Source organism: Phalacrocorax aristotelis, chromosome 2, assembly GCF_949628215.1.
Source record: "Phalacrocorax aristotelis chromosome 2, bGulAri2.1, whole genome shotgun sequence".
In the NCBI taxonomy this organism is placed as follows: domain Eukaryota; kingdom Metazoa; phylum Chordata; class Aves; order Suliformes; family Phalacrocoracidae; genus Phalacrocorax; species Phalacrocorax aristotelis.
In genome coordinates, this window is record NC_134277.1 from 52,502,105 (window position 1) to 52,525,423 (window position 23,319).

Here is a 23,319-nt window from a genome sequence, read left to right on the forward strand (position 1 = left end):
GATGGAATATGAAGGAGAATATATGTGTATATATAGTCTTAAATATAGGTGGTTGGGTATACAGTTGCATCTAATGACATGAATATCAATTTTCAGAGATTGCATCATAATTGTTCAATCTATATCAATCTCTCCAAATACACACTCAATACTTTTCAGTGCATGTTCTCGATTAGATGATCCATGAACAGCATTAGACAAAATGTCTTGTGCAAACTGAGCTCGAATTGATTCAGGAGAGGTCTCTTTTGCCACTTCTGGATCGGTTGGACCCATTAGTTGCCTCCACTCTTCCACAGCATTTTCCTTTGATAAGACCATTATCACCGATGGGCCCCTGTAAAATCAATATAAGGACGCTCTTACACTATTCTGAGATGCAGACTTATCTTTGACTTCAGAGGCACCATGAAGGGTTGTGGTAAGCATTGCACTATCTGAATTTTGTTAGACTGTTTAAATTTTAAAATTGGTTTCTGAGTGTTTTGCTTAAGACAATATCCTGTATTTGAAAGCCAAAAAGATTATGATGATCAGCTATTTGGATTTGGATGTTTTGTCCTAAAATGTTTCTCACTCAAGAGTTTCTGACACAAGACAATACATAATGTTTTATCAACATCTATACTAACAATATTATGAGGAAGGTACTTGTCCCACATGGGAAGAACAAGGATTCCATCAGAAATTAGTTCTTTTTTTGAGAAAAAAATCCAAAATAATAGTCACTATACATAAGTTTGGAAAGAATTTTAAATCTTCCTTTTAAAGGAAGAGCAGTCCAAGCTAGAAGCCACGAAACTTGCCAGAAAGAGTGACAGAATGTAAAAACCTTAGGCCACTTTGGGTGTAGCATGTTTTTTTGGCACTGTAAATTCTAAGTTTGATGTATACTTACATACCCGAGTATCGTATAGTGAGACACTTACTCAGTCATATAATTTACTAATTGTTCAAAAAAGGGTTTTCCTCTGTGGTCCTTATAAAACTGTGTAGCCATTTCATGAGTTAAAGCTTCTTCTTTAATCTTTGAGATGGTAAATCCAGCATCTTTAACTTTTTGCATAATGTCATCTAGGAGAATAACAAGCAAACTCATTCTTGATTGACATAGTTCAGATATAAAAAAAGCACCCAAACTTTAAAAGTTTCAGAAAATACTAGATGCTTTTTTAAAAAAAAATCACCAATACCTATTAAAATTCTAGTAACAGTATCAAACAGTCATGGACAATATGACAACGATTCAACAGTCCTCTAGAGTATACAGAGGACTGTACTAATCCATCTCTATGCAGGTGACAAACCCAGACTATTACAAACTATACCAGTAGCATTCCCTGCTGTTTTTCACACTGGACAGAACATGGACTGTAGCTGTAATGCTACGTCACACACCAGCCAGACTGCTAAAATCAATCCAGATTGTTGCAAGAGGGGAAGAAAGACTCACAAAAGCCAATGATGAATTAACATTATAAAGACTACTGAAATTTGTTAGGACAGAAAAGAATAATGCAAAGAAGAGGCTCTGGATAGAGGGTTTTAAAAAAAAAGTGGCAGTAAAAATCTTTAAGGTAAGATTCCAAGTTGTACATAGCGTACTTTTTACTTTGACCTTTCCTCCTCATTCCCTTTGTGTAATAGCGAGTTAAACCAGGGATGGGAATGCATCTATTTGAGCAATGACCCCTTCTGAGTCAGTAGAGACACCTGTCTGAAATAAGTTACATGAATTTGGAAAGCTTCCTCCTCCTTTGACTTAAAAGGATGCTGGATGGCTAGTTTGCACAAGTGCCTGGCTTTTAACTGCTTAACTTAGCTAAGAACTCTCTCATTTCAATTCACCACCATTCTTGTGAAGAAGGAGCTATAGGGCAGCTTAAGCAAAGGGAAAGTGACATTTGGGACCTCAATATGAATTATGCAAGCCATGTAAAAGCATTCCTCTGCATGGAAAAAAGTATTTCAGAGAATAAAAAGAATGCATGTGACATGATTTACAGCAGGGTACATTGCTAGTATTTTGTAGAAATTGCATCTGTAGACATAGCTCATACTTTCTAGATCACTTACCTTTATGCTTCCTAGCAGCAGCAGGTTTGATTAATGCCAGTGTGTGCTCCTGAGGGAAGAAGAACTGTAATTCCTTCTGAGCATCATCGGGTGTAGAACTACCATGCAGTTGATCAATAGGTATGTTGTCAACCACATACTTTGCACGTAAACTAAGAGTCATTAGAAGAGTAAGTTACTTAAAGGAATAGCCATTTTCAGCTTCAACTATGACTAGTCTTAACCCAGTGAATATAAATTAATGTTGATCTGGTCACTTAAGTGCTTGATGATCTCTCTGTAGGAGTAAGAAGCCTTTATTGTCTACAGAAAGAACAATCAGCTTTTTAATTAACCACCTGAAATATGAACATCTTCCCTTCTAACTGTCATCTTGTTATATTTCCAAGACAATAACAGTTCTTGCTTAATGAAACACAACTGATAAGGTGATACCACAGCAGTTTCTTAGAACAATAAAATAAACAGGTAAAGCTAAGATGTTAATTTATAAAATGTGCAGAAGAAACTTAGTCACAAATGAAATACACTACTGATGGAAGGTTTTCATTAAGCTAGGAACGTAAACATCAGTTCTAAGAAAAATAACGGTGCTATTTCAAGCAAAAAAGTCAATAAGCATGAGATATTACCATTACTAGAAAATTAATAGCAATACTTCTGTAGACCACAAATCCTAAAAATTTCCACCCAAGGTCACAAAGATTCAGCTTAATAGCTAAGTAACCTGTTCATACGACTGTCAGAGCAGAATTATAACAAGATCATTACAGGTGGATTCTTCCTGTGGTATGTGCTTCCAGCAGCCAAGGATTCTTCTCTGACTCAAGAGCTCTTCTTTTGTATTGATACCCTTTTTTAAACTCAGTTTTTAATTATGTTTAGTAGCCATTATTTCTAAAAAAATGCTGTAGTCGCTATGTGTAATACAACACTTCTTCCAAGAAAAGCTTAACAAACTTCAGAAATATCTATCAGTTTCCAGATGATGGCACTATAGTTACACCAGTGGGATGTGGTATTCAGTGAGATTAGGAATGTGAAAGAAAATTGGAAGCTGTGAATGATAGTTTACTATTTTAAGTATTACCTGTTTGGATTTTCCTTCTTAGCCTCTTCAACAGTCTTTGGGCCTAACAAATCTCTCCAGTGCGCTATAGCATTTTCTCGTGTTAGAGCAAGTACAAGAGTTGGACCACTGTAAAATGGGAAAACTGGCATTAAAAACAACAATTATTAAAAACTTTGTAATTTGTCAAAGGAATTTGATTATATATAATCCAGGCCAGGAAAATGAGCCCTAGGACTGGAGGATTTAAAAACCCATCTCCATTTAAACAGCTATGGTCTGATAAAACTTTATGGGGCTTAATCACAAATCTGAATTTCAAAGTTACTGCATGTTAGCAAAACAGCCAAAATGTTGTAGACTTGTGCTATGTCTTTATTATTAGCCATAAAAATGCTGATCAGCTCCTAAGTTTTTGTATTGTCCCAGCCATGTCCCAACTTCATATGAAGGCAATACCCAAACACGATTGATTTTTCCTCCCCAAGGAATCCAGCACACAGCCTGGATGAAGATTTCAGAACTCCCTTACAGATAACCTAGATGCAGCCTTCCAGAGCAGGGCTCAACTGTTTTCACCCAAATCAATGGAACTGGCCCAACTTCCGATCCTACATACAGAGATATGGAGTAGCTAGTAATTTTTTTAAATCTGATTTATCTGTCTACTATACTTGGGAATTACCTCATTATCTGCAGTTGCCTGGTCCTGTTTTCAAGTTTTACTAAACTCTCAGATACATGGGTATCTTATAGCCATGCATTATTCAGGATAATTATTCATTGTGAAAATTTCAGTCTTATCTATAGATCCACATACTAATTTTTCATTCAGTGTACCTGGTCATTTGCTCTAGAAGGACTGGAAAGTAGTCTTGATTTTCATGCTCTTTGTAGAATTCACGTGTTTGTTCTTCAGATAGGATTATTTCTTTCTGCATTGCTATTTTGAAGCCATCATCCTTTATTCTTTGCATAATAGAATCTGTTTAAAATATTAAAATAATGCTAAATTGCCATCCATTCATTAATTTGCACACTTATGAAGAAATTACTTGGACTTTCCAATCATAATATCAAATTTTTACAGGTGAATTAATTTCTTAACTGAAGAACAGAAAACTAATTTAAAGCAACTGCTCCAGGGCTTCAGTAGTTGCCTGGACACTCAGAAACGTGATGCTCACCTCCTTAAGGCTTTCTCTCACTTCACAAATCTCAGTAGGAATTCCTGACTGAGAAATATGATATGTGTTACTATGACCAAAAGAAAGATTTTGAATAGGTGAATATTCATTTGACTACATCTTTCAAGACCACATGCATAAGTAAGCAGTGTTTGGTACAAGTCAAAATGACTCTGTAATTGCCTATATATGGACTGCAGAACTACTCCTCTAAGCAACATACTAGATAACAATCAAGAAAATAAATACACAAGGGGAAGTCAAAATTGTAGTCTCTCAGATCTCTGTGTATAGGTTATTTCCAGTACAGAGATTCTCAAGTTAGAAATAAAGTTGCTGTCTAGAATCCAGGAAAAAGTTAAAATATATGCTTGAGAAGAAAAGTAAACTTGTTTTGATGGAGCTTCATGCTATGGAGTAGATTTTCTGATTTAACCTGTAAAAACATTGTCTGTATAGACCTGTCTCTGTGCAGCACTGCCTTATGCAGCATAGAACATCCTGGGTCAGATCTTTTTACCTTGCCATTGGATTGCCATTTCACCTTTGACCTAGATTCAAGGATAGTATCAGCTGCTTTATTACAGCAGGAAGTATGATCCCCTGCACTATGAAATTGCTAGCTTCTCTGAGAGGTCTTCTGGAAACATTCCATCCAAACATACAGTCTAAAGACATTCTTGAAAATCAGGCAAAGGAACAAAATAGCATTGACATTTACATTCTCCATGTATCAAAAAACGTTAACCATTTGACTTTTTCCTGACAAAGATTACTGTCAGCTTAATGCTGGGGAGACAATATAACATAAGGACGTTTCATCAGTAGAGTCAGAATTTTTGAAGTTCAAAATACAAGACTTTTTATGAACACTAGATGGAAAATGTAGTTAGCAACACTTACGCCGTCTTTCCTTTAAGAGAGAAGGTCTGATTAAGGCCAAAGTTTTTTCAACTTTTTGGTCTGTCTTCTTTTTATCAAAATTTGGGAAAAAGAAGGCAAGTTGCCTGCTGGCATCTTCTACACTGTCTTGCACATCACATATATTTACTATACTCTCAGTTTCCATGGTTCCTTCCAACCTAACAAGATACAAAGTAATACTGTATTTAAGTCACTGCATGCATTGTGTTAACTTCTTGAAAATGTACTTTCTTAAAGTTTAGAGAAACATAAAAATAGAATGCTAAACTAAGTTTTTATTAAATTCAGATTCATGACTGAAGTAATGTTTCTGAGGAAGAGAATTATTAATCTTCTCAAAAAGTGCCTTGTCATGTGCTATGAAAGGGAAACCTCAGCCATGCAGCTTTTCTAATTCCCCTCTACCTTATTCAATACAGTCTCTCTGTTTCACTAGACAGAATTACCACTGACACGTGTACAGTGTATAATGACTGATCAATAAAAGAATTGTGCTTAATTAATGTACAGCATGAAAAAAACCCAAGAGCGCTTCAGAATTGTCTTTAACAGAGATACTTTTCATTGTTACTTGCCTGTATTTCTAGAGTTTATTTAGCTATGTAAATACAGTCACTCTTGGCCACTTCCAGAAAATGCAATATTCCCCAGCTGTACTAAATTAATGCAGAAGGGGATACAGCAGGGATCAACAAAAACATCCATTATTATGACAAGTTCTTTTTTGGAACAAAGTATTTAAATTCATGTTACTTTTAGTAAATCTCCTGTCTCGGTATAAAACTTGATCCAATATTTGAATTTTTTGTCAACACTCTCCATATTGTCTGATGCTGTGTATACAACTATCATCATCTTTAAAATTCTCTAAAAATATTTGGCATATGAGAAAATCAGATATTTCAAGATACAAGGTTGTGAACAGCTAATCCTTATCAATAATTTTATGCATCTTGGAGTGGGGGGGAAAAAAACCCAGGACGCTCCCACTTGTTTGCTGGCTTTTACAGAGTGGTCCCAGGGAGCACAGCATGCTTCAGGTGTCCCCTAGTCTTCCTTGAGCCACATCTACATCTTCCCAGTGCAGGTAGGAGTAAACATGGGCAAGAGTGCAACCCTCAGTGGGCAATGCTGGCAGTCGCTTTGTCTGGGTGAAGTAGTATGAAGTGGAATTGCATGGAGTACATCAGCTTGTATAACACTGTTCCCATTGGTCTGACAACCCATTCAAGGCTAGTTCAGAAAGAGCAGGAGATGAGTGCCCTTTACCTAGGAAGCATGGAGTTTCTCTTTTCCCACAGGAACTGCGATTGCATCACCAGTGGTGGTCCTGTGAAGGACCAGGTGAAGAAATCTGGCTGTTCCCTGGACCCTGTGCACACAGGCATGTGAGTATCTGTAAGAATGTGCCTTAGTTTGTGGGGTGCTCTGAATCCTGTAACTGAATCATATATGTACATTTTAACTGGTAGTTACCTGTCTGGCTTCTCAGCCTCAAGCTCATCAGGCACACTCTCACTCCATTCACGTAGTTCTTTCCAGTGAGGAATAGCATCAGTTGCTTCTTTTTTAGTGATTACCAAAACGTGGCATGGTCCACTCATCATAAATTGAACAAAATCATCAAAATCAGGCTAAAAAACATAATTTTCCTGCTATGAATTGCAGGAACCCTGAGTTAAGCATCAGAAATGAGATGACCATGCTTTCTAAAGTAGCTCATAATTCCTGTTCTAAAACGGCATTCACATACATATTCAAAACCCTCTCAAATTGCTTGTCAAGTTTTTTGATCAGGCATTTGAGACAACATTATAAATGTCTAAAACACAATTAACTGAGATAAAGGAAGTCATAGAACTACATTAAGCAAGTACCAAGCTTTCTTCTGGGTTAAAATGTAAATGACAAGAGTGAAGAAAATGATCTAGAACTTGATGTGATCAAATGCTGTGCTTGCAGCAGCACATACAGTGCAACATAACAAACTGCAATACAGTTGCATTCATGATTTTTGAAACCAAAAATCGGGTAGCTGGCTGTAAATATAGAACACTGAGGTATTTGCAAGACATTTATAGGCTTTTCCTTCATTCTCTTTCCTATGTTCTTTTTATTCCTTCAGTGTCAATCTTCAATATTATAAATGATCATTTTCATCAGAAAATGACTTTTGAAGCTGTTGTGAGTTTTTAATAATTTTTCCTTGTATGTCACCTCTTTCTTCAATACTGTGAATTTCCTCAAATTTCTTCTCTCTTTTAAAATATTTTACTAATTCTCTTCTTTACCAGTCACCCTGATCTAACTGTGTATGATACCTTTTTCCTTTAATACAAGGAAGAAATATTCACATGTATGCTTTCAATTCATTGCTTTTCTCTTTCAGTTATCTTTGTGTCTATGCATACACTTAACCCATTTCACAAGACGAACACACTAAAAAGAGACAGAATGAGTGTAGGTACAAGAACATTTAGTACAAAGCATAAAGGGAGTATCCACACTGTTGTGGTTTCAAAAATACACTTGATCACATTAAAAGAAATAGATGTGGCTATTAGATTTGGCTCTTCCGTCTCACTCAGCTTCATTATTAAAAAGAAACAATTTTTGCTTCTAGTTATATCTGAAGGTCTGTTACCTTGAGTCTCCAGTTATAATAGGCAGCCTCTGAACTTTCAGCAAGCTTGCAGGGTATTGAATCAGGAATAATTTTGCCCACTGGGCACAATGGAATCTATATTCCATATTGTCACTTTAACATAATTATTTTTCAGCTTAGAATTACACTTACAGGATAGCAAGTAATAGGGCCCTCTGAACAGTCCATAGTATTGTTATTCTCCCTGTCCTAATGTTGGCTAGGACCTGCTGTGGTATAGTAGTGCTGCTATGTATCAAACGCTGCATGTTTTTCCCATCTTTGTTCCTCCCACATCTCCCTCTACACCTAATGAATCTCAAATTTGGCTGCTGTTTCCATGAAGATAACTTATTTTTACTTTTATTTCAAAACTGCCTCTGTCTAAACTAGAATCCCAGCCTTGCCAAAACCAAGCTCTTCACGATTCCTTACAAGCTCTCCCCGTTACTTCCTTACTGAACCATAGTGCAGCCATCTGGTGATTACTGTCAGACGACTTCTGTCCCTCTGGATTCACTAGGAATCATCTTATCTCAGTCTCATTCATTTGGAATGCCACAAGAACACTTTCCCAGCTTCTTCTTTTTATCATGCCAGTCCTTTCATTGATCCCTTCCTTTGGCTCCTCTAATAACATCAAACAAATTGGTTGTCTGCTTGTAATTCCAGACTCTGTTTATATTATGCAGATCTTAAACAGGAAAAGTTATAAACATTTGCTAAGCATCTTCATTTTTGTGATTCAGGTCCTCTCGTAGAGTTAACTTTATCTATCATACTGTCAAAGCACTTGACAATATTCAGGTGCTGGCTTGCTAGACTACTGCCATTTAATGGTAACCAGCATAATTTCATTGTTTTCCTGAACTTTCTGTCCCTAGCTATTTGATGTCCCCTCATACAGGATAAGGCCAGAAAAATAAACTCCAGTGGGATGCTTTCTCTTTCTGCCTGTGCATGTGCTTAGTCCCAGTACTACCCCCTGATAACAGCTGTAAAGAAGAAAAAATGTAATAACTACTATCACTTATTTTCTGTCTGGAAGAGTATGTGTCAGATAGATACGTAGTATCATATAGATTACACTAGCTTTTGGTCTTGTGCTACGTTTCAGCACCTGACAGCCTATGTTTAGGGTCATGACTAAGGGTAATACACATTTTGCTAATAGAAAGAACTACAAAATCTTTTGGTATTTAATTGGAGTTCATTTTAATTTAGTTGGAATGTTAGAGTGCTACCAAGCTATATTTGTATGAGCTGGTAAGAAAAGCATAGAGATAATATCTCCTTTTTTCTGTGTACTAAGTCTACATTAATTCAGTTCTTCAACATAATAAAAATATACAAGACGAATTTGCGAACACATATAGCTACAATGATGTATTTCACCTGTTCCTTTTGTTTAGGTTTTCAGTTTGTTTTTACCTGTTCTTTATTCCTGGCATAGAATACTCTGATTTGCTCCTCAGTTAGTATTTTCTCCTCTGCTGCTTCAATGCCAAATCCTGCATCTCTAATCTGCAATTATTCAGTTATTACTCAGTGGCATTTGAAACTAGATATATACAAAATCATCATATTGTAAATATGAAGATTGATTGCTTTTGGAAGCTATCTTAAGTTTATAATTATGTGAAATATTCCCAATATAACTGCTACGTTTACCTAAACTGAAGTTCCAGCTTTTCAAGTGTTTCACTAAATTCAGGATTACAGTGCTCACTAAGATAATGTTTGTGAAAAATATAGTGCAATTCAATGTATGTATTAATTCATTAGTTAATAATTCCCTTTATTTAACATTGTATAAACTCATTTTAACCATTGTGAGTGATTAACATGCACCCACTGTTTAAAATTTTATTATAGACTATATTATAATCAGAGTAGTCATATAAATGTGTACTTGTCAACAATTGTGTATTTGCACACTTACATAGCCTACACCAAAATTCATAGTCTACTGGTATGAGGTTTATACCGTACACTGATATTTAAACAACAAAGGCACTACCCAGCCCCAATACTGATCATATGCCAATATTAATCTGCTTACCAGCACTCTGCTCTCTAAAAAGCCCCTATGACGCTGCTGAGCGTTTCCAGATTGCCTTGACAAGGCTGAGTGTAGAGACAGTATGGGAACACACCTCATAAGGCAGCGCGAAGGCAGAGCCAACTAGCAGCTGCTCAGCCCCACCTAAATTGGTTTCGAGCACTGCCTGCTTTTTTCACCTTTACTGAGCAACCTTCCTTTCTGGCCAAGGTAGAGTAATTGCAGAAACAACCTATACAACACTCTGGTTTTCTTTCTTGCAAAGGTCACTGGCCATGTCATAATTCTTTTTACAGTTAGCATAATTTTATTTTGATATATAGTGTCATAAGGCACTTTTTTTCTAACAGAACAGTGAGAAATTCATGTAATTGAAATAAGCATTACTATAGCATCGTATTCTGGAAGGGAAAAGAATTTTTCTTTCGCTGTGTGATTGCTTAAACAATTACTGAATCCTTGGATGCACCCTTGCATACCTGGTGGAACCACATTCTTCACCACAGGAACAAATACTGCACTACTGACAAATATCAGTGTACAATTACTAGTGCACATGAATAAGCCTCACCACCTACGTGCATATATTGTCATATGTGTCTGTGCACACACTCTTTTACATGAGGAACTGCTTAGTTGATTTATGTATGCCTACTATTCTTAAGGATGCTGTGCGAAGAATTTCTAGTTCTTGTTTCTATTGAAATATGAGGAAAAAACTTTTCTGTCTGTAGATTTCTTGTGTCGCTGATCAACACAGTATGAATTAATGTCATTCAAAAATGACCCGAGGGCTGGAGCACCTCTCCTACGAGGACAGGCTGAGAGAGTTGGGGTTTTTCAGCCTGGAGAACAGAAGGCTGCGGGGAGACCTTTTTGTGGCCTTCCACTAAAGGGGGACTATAGGAAAGATGGGGGCAATCTCTTTAGCAAGGTCTGTCATGACAGGACAAGGGGTGAGGGTTCTAAACTAAAGGAGGGTAGATTTAGACTGGATATAAGGAAAAAATTTTTTACAGTGAGGGTGATGAAGCACTGGAACAGGTTGCCCAGAGAGGTTGTGGAGGCCCCATCCCTAGAGATATTCAGGGTCAGGTTGGACAGGGATCTGAGCAACCTGATCTAGTTGAAGATGTCCCTGCTCACTGCAGGGGAATTGGACAAGATGAACTCTAAAGGACCCTTCCAACCCAAATCATTCGATGAATCTATGATTCTATGATACCTCACCTAGTGACATAAAATATTAAAGCAATAGTGCCAATCTGAATACCATATTATTTCAGGTCAAAATTATCTTGCTTTTACCATCCTTATCAGAGAAGCATTAACAGGTCTTGTTCGAAAGCCTGGGCATACATTAGGATCTACTTAATCTTACATCTTGCTGCTATACCTATGCTAAATAGGATGAATGAATCTTCAAATTTTGTCTACCTTTTTTTTAATTTCCTCTACGCGTCCCTCTAAGACATCATCAGGTTTTATGATTCCAACAGAATATTTGACGACTTCTGGGAAAGGGAAGAAACCATGTGTCCATGAATACATTTGTCAAAATAGATACACAACTGAATATTCTGTTACTTACAAGTGGGTTCCTCTAAATAATTCTCCATTTTAATATTGAGATAGCCAAACACTTGTTCCAAAAAATAACTGGCTCCAACACTGAAAGCATGTCTTTGAGTGTGGGACTGTCCTTTGCCATTCCTGGAATCCACATTCCTGATGAACCGCTAGTTTTTTGGGTCATAGGGTGGAGAAATGGTTCACATGCATCTAGGTGTGGTGGAGAAACTAGTATTTAAGATGAGTGCTTTGTCTAGGAAGCTCTGTATGTACAACACTAGAAATGTGAAAGGAATTAATATTACTAAGAAAAATTCACTAGGTGAAAATACGTATTAATATTGGAGATTTCCAGTAAAATATAAATTTCTTGTCATCCTAGATGGTTGTTTCCTTAGCGTTGTGAATGCTGAAGTAATTTGCAGAAAATAACTGTTGAAGTAACACACGCTTTGCTAAGACAATCTAATGTTTAAAACAAGAGGTGTTGTTCCCAGTTGTAGGTACACAGCTACAGCTTCTGTAGTGTACAGATCCTTGCAAAATGACAAAAAGTAGTCAGAAAAGAATTTGAGCTACATCTTTCTTTGCAGAATCTGAGGTTTACAGTTAAGCATTAACATGCAATTCAATCAGATCCCAAACACTGTAGAACTTGATAGCTCTAATGGAAACACCAGACTACTACTTGTTTCCAGTACTGGAAAAGTCTCATAGGCACCTGCATGCAGTAAGGAAAATATTACCATAAAGTGTTAGTGTATTACAGCTTCTGAGGGATCCCCTAACCTGAAGCTGAACCCAAGCTGAAAACTCTGTTCCCTGATTCTGTCACAGATTTAGGTTCTGTGGGTTAGTGCAAAGTGTGTATATAATTGCTAAAGGATTTAAAATACTGTACTACTTGGTCTCAGAGGGTTTAAAGATGAGGTCAGGAACATATCACTTGTACCATACAATGAAGAAGACATGAAGAGGAAGGAGAATGGACACAACTTAATCTGTGACAGTCGAATCAGATGACTTACACAGGAAAAAAAAGCCAAGATAAAGAAGAGAGAGAATGAGGCATTTATTCCCTCTGAACATTGCCAGATGGCAGTCTGTGCATATATGAAGTAGCAGGAAGCTTCAATAGCCACAGATAACAATAATAGAAAAGATGTAGGCCCCAGCTCATGACAAGCCTGAAACAAACCATAGGCACGAGACCCAAAAACAAGATAGTGCATATTTTTCAGTCTCTTTGGAACCCTATCCTACTCTTGTGGATTTATGCCCTTATGTCAGTCTGTTCTTTAGTGCTTAAATCTAGTCTGGTGAAAAAATTAATTAAAAATAATCTGAAACACAAGGCATGCCATTCCTTCAGCAGTTAACTCTTCCTGTCTTCACAGGTTGCCCCCATCTTGGTGTTTCTGTAGCACATCCAAGGGTTAACAAGCACCATCTGAACAGAATTACATAGCTAACACAGGGACTGTGTAGAAGTGACTTTCAGGCACTAGTTTTACGCAGGAAAATTCCTGGCACATAGTACTGCTGTTGTATGCCAAGGACCTGAATTCTGAAGGTTTCCAAAAGGAGGTGAAAACACTAATGATGATAGTCCTATATCTCAATTCTTTACAGAAGAAAAGTTCCCCTCAGTTTGATATCCTCAGCAATGACCTCTCATGTTATTAACTCACAGGAAGGTTATTGGTGCTGGAAATACACAATTATTAATCAAATAACTAAAAAGACATTTGTTCTTTTCCTTTCTGTTAACATTTCTAAAATAAATCAAATATATTTACCCTTGGGTACATTCTCCTCAACAGTCTCTTCTGATGATTTCTCTTCCAGGAAAACAAGTTCATCTACCTAAGGTAATTGTAAATACAGTGCAAGTACATCACCAGTGTGAAGCTGAAGTCACAAAACACAGCTGTCAGATCTTGAAAATACTTTTATCTTAATGTAATAATAATGTAAAATAATGTAATATTTGCTACCCAGGAAAGTGAGCAATTCTAGGAAAGACCTTGGGCTAGCCTGATTTTCCTTAACTGAGCTACAGTTTGTTAAAAGTTTCCTTTCACTGTAAGTGTTCTTTGATCTCCATTTTCACTCAAAACAAGCAATGAGACATGACTATTTCCCATGTCTTTCTTTTGTATGATGCGTTCTTACTAGGTTATATATGATAAAAACTCAGTTCTGAAAGAAAAAATGATGACTAAAACCTTTATGTGCTAGTGCCATTTTGTCCGTCTCTCCATTCCTTGCATTAACTGGCTAATCTGTAAATTTCTTAAGTTTTTATAAAGTACAATCTAATGGAAATTTCTAAAAAAAACCCCTCACATCTGCCACTATACTGTTAATAAAAAAATACAAAAAATTAAACATTACGTTATAGAAACCACTATCACAGGCATTGAGAGAAACCATGTAAGTGCAATAAAGATACTCATTTGTATTTAAGTATCTATTTTGTGAGTACCTCGGTGCGTTCCTTCTGCCCAGCTGTAATTTCCCTTTCTTCTTGCACTAGCTCTGTTATTTTCTTCCTTATAAGAGGAGCATTTACACCTCTCACTATTGCAATAATTTTGCCGTTCTGTAAAAGAGAAAATAGCACTCCTGATGAGTTTTTGTTGCTTAGTTTACACATCAACTTGAGTTTTGGAACATGCTTTATCTTGCTGCTTTTTCCAGCAACAGGACCATTTCCTATGCTCACTGAAGTGAATACCAAATCTACTACTGCTTCTACTAGTTTAGAATGAAACTTTCTTACTTTTACTTCCTCCCTTCCTCTTCTGGCTCATTTTCTATGTTTATTTCTAGGCTCACCGTTAATAGTACAGTCAGAAGTAAATGCAAATATGGAATTTATTAGCTCTTAATTTCTGTAACATGGAGTTTTCTATCTTTTCATTTGCATTGTGTTTCAGTGCATGCTCTAACGCACTCAGGAGCACCATAGTGAAGCTAACTACTGGTGATGAAAGATACTGCCAACTTCACTTGGCAGCATTCAGTTTCAAACCTGAAAGTGTCCTGTAAGTATCATTGTTCTTGGCTTTTAGTTGTGGGAATTCAAATCCTAGCACCCTCAGGTTGAAAAACACACTGTCTCTTAAGTGAGCAGTGTTCTACAGTGGAGTTGTAGGAGAACTGTCTTTCTGCATCCATCAAGGAGAGAAAATAAATATGTGATTCATTGTTACAATTGCTCAGGTGTGAAAGATGCGATTTTAGTTAAAAAACTTGAAGTGGCAGGAAATGTAAGCTCTTTATCCCTGAGGCAAGGTGTGCATAAAATAATAATTTCACTGTAGCCACCTTTAGACACTTGATGTGAGGCAACCCTGGAAAACTTATACTGATTTCTCGCTAAGTAACTACCAAAACTGTGGCTACCACAAATCTTCTGTGGCTGTATGTGCAGCAGCCACAACAAAAATGTGCTCAAGAACCACATATTTAGTCATGCAAAACAGCCTCAGGTAAACAGCATCTGATGATATGATCCTACATATTGTAAAATGTGAGGACATGATTTATACAGCTTCACATCTCTTAATTTGTTGAAAAATTAATGCAAAAGCAGGCAGTACATAAAAAAAAAAATTATGTGATGTACTTACAACACAAAAAAGAAACACAGGTTCACATTTATTCCTAAATGGTCGCAAAGTTGGAATGCTGTCAGCCTCTGCCTGAAGTCAGATGAAAAATGTTATTTACTTACATAAGCGTGTATATGTATGCATATATATATATATATAAAAGTCTTTTTGCTTGCAGGAAAACTTCAGTCATATACTTTGGTGTTACACACAAACTGCAGTCTTAAATACAACTAGCAGTCCTATGGCACTTGCTGGTGGTGAAGAAAGAATGGGTTTGGCAACATGGGATTGGCCTCCCTTTGTATTACAGCAGCTAATCACAGAAAAATACCTTATCCTAATACTGTTTTCCCATGTAAGTAATAATAACATACATAAATGAGGAATTAGTCCATGCAATCTTGACAGAAAAGATTACTTACTGTAAGTTGTTCTTTGTGATGTGGTCAAATTTATGAAAGCACTTAAGATAATCTCTGAACATGACTGTCTACTTTTTTGTCTATAAACAGCACATGTATTTTCTCCAAAAATGCTTTGATCAGGCAATTGAAAGTTTTAAGTAACGTGAAAAAGGATGAGCTTTGTCAACATCTGGGAGGAAATCAATCTGTGAAGTAAATTTATCTACTTTAAATATGATATATACCTCCTATTTTATGCTGCTAGTACAGAGGAATATTTTTACTACTATAGTTTTGTGAAAATTTATTTTTCAATTCCTCCTTTATGTTCTCTTAAAAATTAAATACAAGAGAACATTTGGGGAAAAGGGGTAACAGCATTTTTCAGCGATGTAAGAATTTTAAATGTGATCATCAATAATGTATAGGCTTAAAACTAAAAATCCTATAGGCAGGCTTTTAAATGTTTCTGCAATCTCATCAAGGAAAACAAAAGTTGTTGGATATCAGGTCCCTTTCTGTTATAGCTTCTTCCATATTTATTACCATTTCTAATCTACCTCTAAACAAAGTATTATGAAGAGATATGCAGAAGAAGAGGCAACCAGGCCAAAATTGTGACCACTTCGTATGAGGACAGTAAAATGAAAGCTCTGTATATGCAGGCAGATAAAAAGATATATTTAAAATCAAAGGTAAAGAAAGTTCCATACAGAATTTACATTCTTACCACCGCAAAATGCAACATATCGTCTTCACCAAACTCATTCTTCAGTTTTCTGAATAAATTAACCACAGCTTTGCACGGACCACACCAAGCTTGATACACATCTATTACTAAAATATAATTATTTGGAATTACAAACAGCTAACTTATAAAATGAGATATATTTATGAGTGCATTGGAACAGTGCTGGGAAGGTCTTCATATCCTATCTCAGTCCTCTCCTAGTCAATGAATACATCATGAAGACATCAATGTATTCACTGGATACATCACAGTTTCCTAATTTATTTCAATTACTTTTGACATCAGCAACATTCTTCACAATACTGTTTGAAATTATTCATCCAAATAGTTACATTTGTCTCATATTCCTTTTCCTTTTAATTGTTCTTTTTCTTTTCCCACTTTTGTTTTTCATTCTTATCTAGATCTTTATTCTACAGTATTTTTATCTCCATGAGCCCATGCAGATTATTTCTTTCCCATTACTACTCCTCTGTAGGCATGATCCCAGTACAGATTTGTTCCTTCTACCCAAATACAGTTCCTAGGAGACCTAGGAGACACTGTTATTGGTCTGAGCAAACTGAAAACTGGGAATAATATGTGTCATAGAACATGCACACTCAAGAATGGTGACCAGTTAACTGCTAGGTACAACTGTACAGTGTTAATTTAGTCTGTACTAGATTTCAGGGAAAAACTTCCATAGAAGTGTCCTACCTCCTATCATACAGAATACCATATTGGAAAGGTATTTTCTAAACATCAGCCTACAGAAGTGCATAAAATAATGGATAATATGATTTGTGACAAGTATTTATTTATCAGAGAAAACAGTATGTATTCATAAACACAGTATATACCTTTATAAATATATTAGTATAACCTTTCTTTAAAGGATAACATGGCACTTGTCTTCTAGATTTATGACAAGTATCTATTAAAGATGATATGATATATAAGTATGAGGAACTGTAAATATCTTCATGAAACATTAAACAGAAAATAGTAGCAGTTAGTACCTACTACACCATTTGTCAGCAACATTTCATCCCACTGTTTTTGATTGGTTATTATGGCCTGAAATAAAATGAATTGACATTTTAACATCCTAAAAAGGCATTAAAAAATCTAGTAAATTCTAGAATTGTTTAAGTAATTAGGATTTATACCTGGAGCTGGGTTTCTTTCTTCTTCTCTGCCATTTCCCTGTGATTTAAAAGAACGTGTGACATGAAGAACTGATTTATATGGTTTTCAACACAGCACTCCCAATTCCCTTGAAAATTAACTCGACTGGAGCCCTACAACAATGGCAGTTAACACCCCCATCAAAAATCTGTGGAGCAATACAAAATTCGTTTGGAAGACCCACACAGCAGAGGCAACAGAATAAAATTTAGTTTCTTAATCTGTTCGGGTCTTCAAAATTTTTTGCCCTCAACAATTTTTCAAGCTTATAATTACTATGTTCAGAATGGCCACAGGGACCTTGGATGGGATGACAGCTGCTGTAATATCAAATCAGGCTTTCTATCTTCTGGGATACATGAAAAGCAATGACTGACATGTATTCCATAACTAAAATCCCAAACTGAATCCTGGTGCATTCATCATTCTTTCATTAATAAAATATCATTCATATTTTTTGCACCTTTTTTTTTTTTTTTGATAGATAATTAACTATGAAGTGGGCAGGAAAACTGTCTTAGTTAAATTACATACTTGGATGAAGTTTGACTTCAGCTTCCAAATGGAGCTTGACTGAAGAATGAATGTTATCACTGGATCAGCAGCTTCAGTGGAGCTTTGTAAAGATCTTGATAGTCTCTGTCTTGGGGAAAACAAAAGTGCCACCATGAATGTCACCCCCACTGGCACTGATATCTGACAAGTCAACCAGCAAATACATCCAGAGTTCGAACTATCCTGGCATCCCCACTGGAGCTGCTCCCTTTAGATCACAGACTGAGGCATAATGGCCAACATGAGAGCTCTTGCCCTGATGCTTGTTTCATATTTCATCTAAAAATATTATCAAGGAATAAAATTTTAAATACAATACTTCTTCAAGTCATTTGAATGAGGTAGTGAGGCAGAGTTGTTAGCATGGCATTACATTCAGTCCTTTAAAGACTTTGAGATGATGCTAACTATCAAAACTATAGGAAACTGGTGAAAATATCCCATATTACTAGGAAACCTTCATCTAAAGAACTCGTCTTGCATTGTTACCTGCTGTCACTGAGCAACAAGAGTGAATGTACCGCAAGACTAGATCTACAAAATATGTACCACATATATCACAATGGGCTATACTTCCCAAGCGGACTATACATGCTCCCCAATTAAAAATGTGCAGTCGTGCATTCTCAGATGGCAAATGAAAGCACTGCAGAACAGACATATGATGTGCATGCAAATACATAATCACACATACTCATCTGGCATAGCAGCTGTGTGAGACAGATGTGAAGATACATGTGACATCTATACTTTTTAATAAATTTTTCGCATAACATTCTCTCGGTAATACAGTCAATATTACACTGATAAACCTTGAACAGGCAAGCACATTTTCTTTGTTATCTATGACACAGGCAACATGCTTCTCTAACTTTGATACAAGGTGTTTTGCTATCCACACGCTACAACTCTTGCCACACACTTTACAACTAAAACTGCTTCCTCAGACTATTTCCATTTTAAAAACAGGCTTGGGTCCACACTGAGATACACTGACAGGCTGACATTCAAATATGCAAACTCTTTGCAGATAGACATTCAATATCCTAGCACAAACATTCGTACTTATATATACATGAAAATATCCAAGCACTTGTGAGATTTTGGCATGCACCTGTGTATACATACGTACATGCATGCTCCTAGATAACACTCTGATGGACCGTCTGCTCCCTACCCTTGAATTCTATGAAACTGGATAAAAAACAAAAAGTCATGGATGGAAAACACTCATTGAGGTACACGACACTTCGGCTTGCACACACATGCATGCCTGCACGCTTCCACAAGTACCTGCAAAGATTCTCATCCTTCTGCAGGCACCCAAGCATGCAGGCACACACCTTCGTGTGTGCACTCTTCTGCACAGGCCTGCTCCATGAGCCTGCCTGAGTGTGCACGCATGCGTGCACTCTTGTGCATAAGTCTCCCTTCTGCACGCACACAGAAGCATGGATAGGTGACCAAATGTGCGGACACATGGCAGCTCAGGGGCAGCATGCTACGCAGGTTCTCGTGATCAGGACGCTCAGGTGCTCGTGCACCCAGTGGTTCGACACACACAAACGCAGCCTCCACGACAAGCACGTCGTCGCACAGCGGCTTGGGTATCTCCTCACCCCTGAGACAGAGGGGCACCCCCAGCCCCATGCCTGCATGCACACCTTGCTCCTGTCCTAGACCAGCCACTTGCCTGGGGACACCCTGTGGCTGCCCGCCTGCCACGCCCACAACGGCTTTAACTGCCTCCCCGGGCCGTTACCCTGCCCCAGCCCCCGTTGCTGCTCAGTCTCCAACCGTCATTTTGCCCCCATCACCCTTTTTTGCCAGTCTGGGGCTGACATGGCGCTGATCCCAGCTGCGGGCATGCAGAGAGGGGAGAGGGGAGGGAGCCGGCGAGAGCAGGGGTCGGAGGAAGTGGCGCCATTTCCTGCGCTGTTTCTCCTCTGTTTCTCTCCCCCTGGGCAGAATCCCACCTCCGCCTTTAAAATGTGAGAAGATTAGTCTTGGAACGTAACTGGCAATCTACCTTCACTCTGTGTGACTTGCAGACTGTGAGATGATGGGGATGAAAAGAGGAAATTTTTTATGGACGTTGCAGTGACCAAAGCAGGGTCTTGAAAGCCAAATAATGGCTTATGCTCAGCCGCTATTGATGCAGGTCGGTGACGGCACCAGCTCAGAACAGAGTATAATTTTTCAGATGGTAGCTTGCATTTCAGCAGCCCCAAAAATTCACAGAAGATGTAGTTCAGTTATACAGGTAGAAAGCGTGATTGGCCCAGAATATGATGTGGCTATTTTCATATATAGATAAACTCTTAAAGGCATCCTAGCTGGTCAGAATTGCTTTGTGGAGTTATAGGTTTAAGAATTATCACAAAACAAATGTAAACTGCTAACATTTCACATATGCATGCTGTTCTTGGCTTGTAAATCATCCACGTTTCCAATTTTTTTCTGAAGCCCTGCCCAGGCATACTAAGTGCTGTTATGGGTATCTACTGCATCTTAAGAAAATCTAGTTTCAGTGACTTTCTTGTCACTTTTCTTAAGCTTTCTGGGACTGCTCACCAAAGCATGACTTGCAAAGACCCTACCTAAGAATTAATTTTATTTTCTGAATTTAATATGAGGAAAAAGGTAGGGTAACAGCACTTAAAGGAGTGAGAATATATGTTCCCTCTCACTGTTAAATCATCTCAAGTTGATGGATGTTCATTCTGCAGCAGTGTGAATGAGGCAACGTTTCCACAGAGTTGCAGAAGTTTTCAATGCTGAGATATCGCTATGCCCTAACAGCTTGGATTAGATCGATTAGGTGGCAAGACAGACTTCATATCCAGAGCAGTAATAATGCATTTATATAGCCAACGCTAAATCACTTCCTACATTTTCTTTTACTGGAAAACTCTAGCTTTGGAACTAGTATAAACTCTGCATTGGCCTGCTTGGAAGTAGGGCAGTGCCCTTGAATAGTCTTTCTTTTCCTGCATGAAGAAGGAAAACAACTTTCAAAACCTTAACAGGCTTACAAAATTATAAAGAACTACAAAAGATGAGATATTTAACCCACCCGCCATGTGGAAGTTAAAGCCCCAAAACATAGGCTGTGTTTCTGGGGTTTCCTTTGCAGGCTGCTAACTTCTTTATCCAGACCACTTTCTCCATGAACACCCACTTTTTTATATATTAGGAAAAAAAAAGTCTTGAAGAGAAACACTAGAATGAAGTAATGCTCCTGTACCAAATGTTAAAAGGCTGACGCAGCCTGTTCTTTAACCGCTCTGCTCGAATGGATCATATGTATGCTTTGGATATCATGAAATATTTAATGTAAAGGGATCTCATTCATAAATTTGGTATTTTAAAATATTGGACTTAAAAGAACAGGTCAATTTTCACTGCACCGATCCCCATCAACACATTTGCAAAATTTAGAAACAAGTAGTAAATGAAGATTGGAGTTGTGTCATCTGTTCACTAATCAGCAGCTACACCTCTTCTTCTTGGGTCTCATGCTCTGTCTCCCTCACTTTTTTTTCTGATCATCAACATTTCAGGGAGGAATTAGGTCTACATGTTATTGTCTAGTAATTGTTGGATAAGGGTATATGCCTGACTGGGGGTGAGGTAGGAAGGAAGGGAAATTAAATAGTAAGAGCCTTGAATAAAGAAATTATTTTCTGCAGCTTTTGATTTTTAACCTCTTCCTTTCTATATACTTGATCACATTGTACTAATGTGAATTTACCCAGGGAATAAGAGGCAATGACTGTTTCTTCTCTTGGTCCCTGGGATGAAGTTTGAAACATTATATCTACAGAGACATGAAAGCAAGACCTTCATTGGAGGTTGTACCTGATTTCCATGTCACTTCCCCCCGCCCCCCCCCCCAAAAAATAAAAAGGACTTTCTTCTGTCTGAGTGCTTTAGCTAGCAACTTAGGCAGTTTCAGTGCAGCTTGTTGACTTTATATGAAGTTCTTCTATAATAAACACTAACAAAAAAAAATCTGCAAGTGTGCACTTTCAGTGGAGCAAGTATAATAAAAAGATGCTTCTTTAGGTTAGAGTGTATAGATCTGTAAAAATCTTATTGACTTTAATGATGGTATACTTAGCTTATCCAGACCAGAACTTTCAGTGGTCATTATAAAAGACATCAGAGAAAAGGGGTTAGAAGTTTACTGTCTTTTTTTCCCTGAATAAAATTATTCTGTAAGTGTACTGAAAATATATGATGGATAAACCAAAATGGGTTCATGATGCATGACTATGTAATTTTTCTGAGTAACTTTAAAACTATTTCACTCCATTTTGTGCATACCACTTAATTTCAGGTCTGCTCTTTTTCATGAGTTGTTAATGCCCAGAGTGACTTAGGTTCAAATATCTCACATTCTTTTACAAAGTAGTGAAAACCAGTGGTAGACATTGTTGAGACTTGTAACCCTTGAGACAAAACTAGAGATGGGTTTTACCTGCAAGTCAGTCTTTTTATGTGTCCTAGTACTTGCTCAGATGCCAGTACCTATGTAGCTGTGATGAATGCCTGCTAACAAACACACTGGAGACCTTAATCATCTTAATTTATAATCTCTTGTGATCTTTTCTGCAGCTGTGTAGTCAGCATGTATGCTGGTGCTGCAGTTATTCATTCTGTGCCTTTTGCTTGCTAGATTTCCTGCACGTGTACTGGTGTTGCTCCGGCCTGGATTCTCTCTAGGATTGCTCATGATGAGAGAACACCTGATCTTCCCAGCTCTTCTGCAGATCTGTTCTTAGCCCGGCAGTGTAGCCATCTGTGTAACTTGAAAGCTCTGTAAGTGTGTACTGGCTTTCTCTGCATCAGCCATAAGAAGAGCATGGATCTGACAGTGGTGGAAAAGCTTTATGATTTCTTGTATTGCTGTGGAAAATAGAAAGGAAGTATGTGAAATGGTGGACATTTTCATTTCTTGAAAACAAGAACAGCTGTTATGGTTGCAAAACTGAAGAACATGATGCTTGCTGCTGCAGGTGTGGCTCTCGATTGCGCAGACTGTTGCTGGTACAATAATTCTGTGTGGTAGAACTATATTGATAAATGAAGAAACAGCATAAAATAAATTAACAGTCTAATAAATTTTCCATAAAGATTTAGTGTGACACACCAGCATTTGTGCTCTCAAGGACTATATGACTCCAAAAACAGGCAGTTAGCTTTTAGCTGGCAGTCCAAGAGTACTACAGGTTACAGGTATGGAGGTTTGAAGGGTAATTAATATTAGTTTTGCCCAT

General features: G+C 37.4%; 1 protein-coding gene across 1 annotated transcript; it reads right to left on the minus strand.

Moving 5' to 3' along the window:
* Positions 1-114: 114 nt before the first annotated feature.
* Positions 115-17,496, minus strand: NME8 (NME/NM23 family member 8). Its single transcript, XM_075086130.1, has 15 exons — positions 17,464-17,496; positions 17,314-17,371; positions 16,292-16,398; positions 15,173-15,244; positions 14,023-14,139; positions 13,334-13,400; positions 11,400-11,476; positions 9,332-9,424; positions 6,733-6,890; positions 5,236-5,414; positions 3,986-4,130; positions 3,167-3,274; positions 2,077-2,228; positions 930-1,074; positions 115-337 (listed from the first exon to the last, which is right to left on the minus strand). The coding sequence occupies exons 1-15, from the start codon at positions 17,494-17,496 to the stop codon at positions 115-117; spliced, it is 1,734 nt and encodes a 577-aa protein (XP_074942231.1).
* Positions 17,497-23,319: the final 5,823 nt, after the last annotated feature.

What these genes read in the sequence shown, in the direction of transcription:
- NME8 (XM_075086130.1), bottom strand. Translation starts at nt 17,496, where the DNA reads ATGGCAGAGAAGAAGAAAGAAACCCAGCTCCAG. An exon ending in AAGAAGGAAAATCCAAACAG is followed by an intron (nt 2,229 to 3,166) that starts GTAATACTTAAA and finishes AATGACTCTTAG; the next exon opens with TTTACGTGCAAAGTATGTGG. An exon ending in TGCTGCTAGGAAGCATAAAG is followed by an intron (nt 1,075 to 2,076) that starts GTAAGTGATCTA and finishes TTATTCTCCTAG; the next exon opens with ATGACATTATGCAAAAAGTT.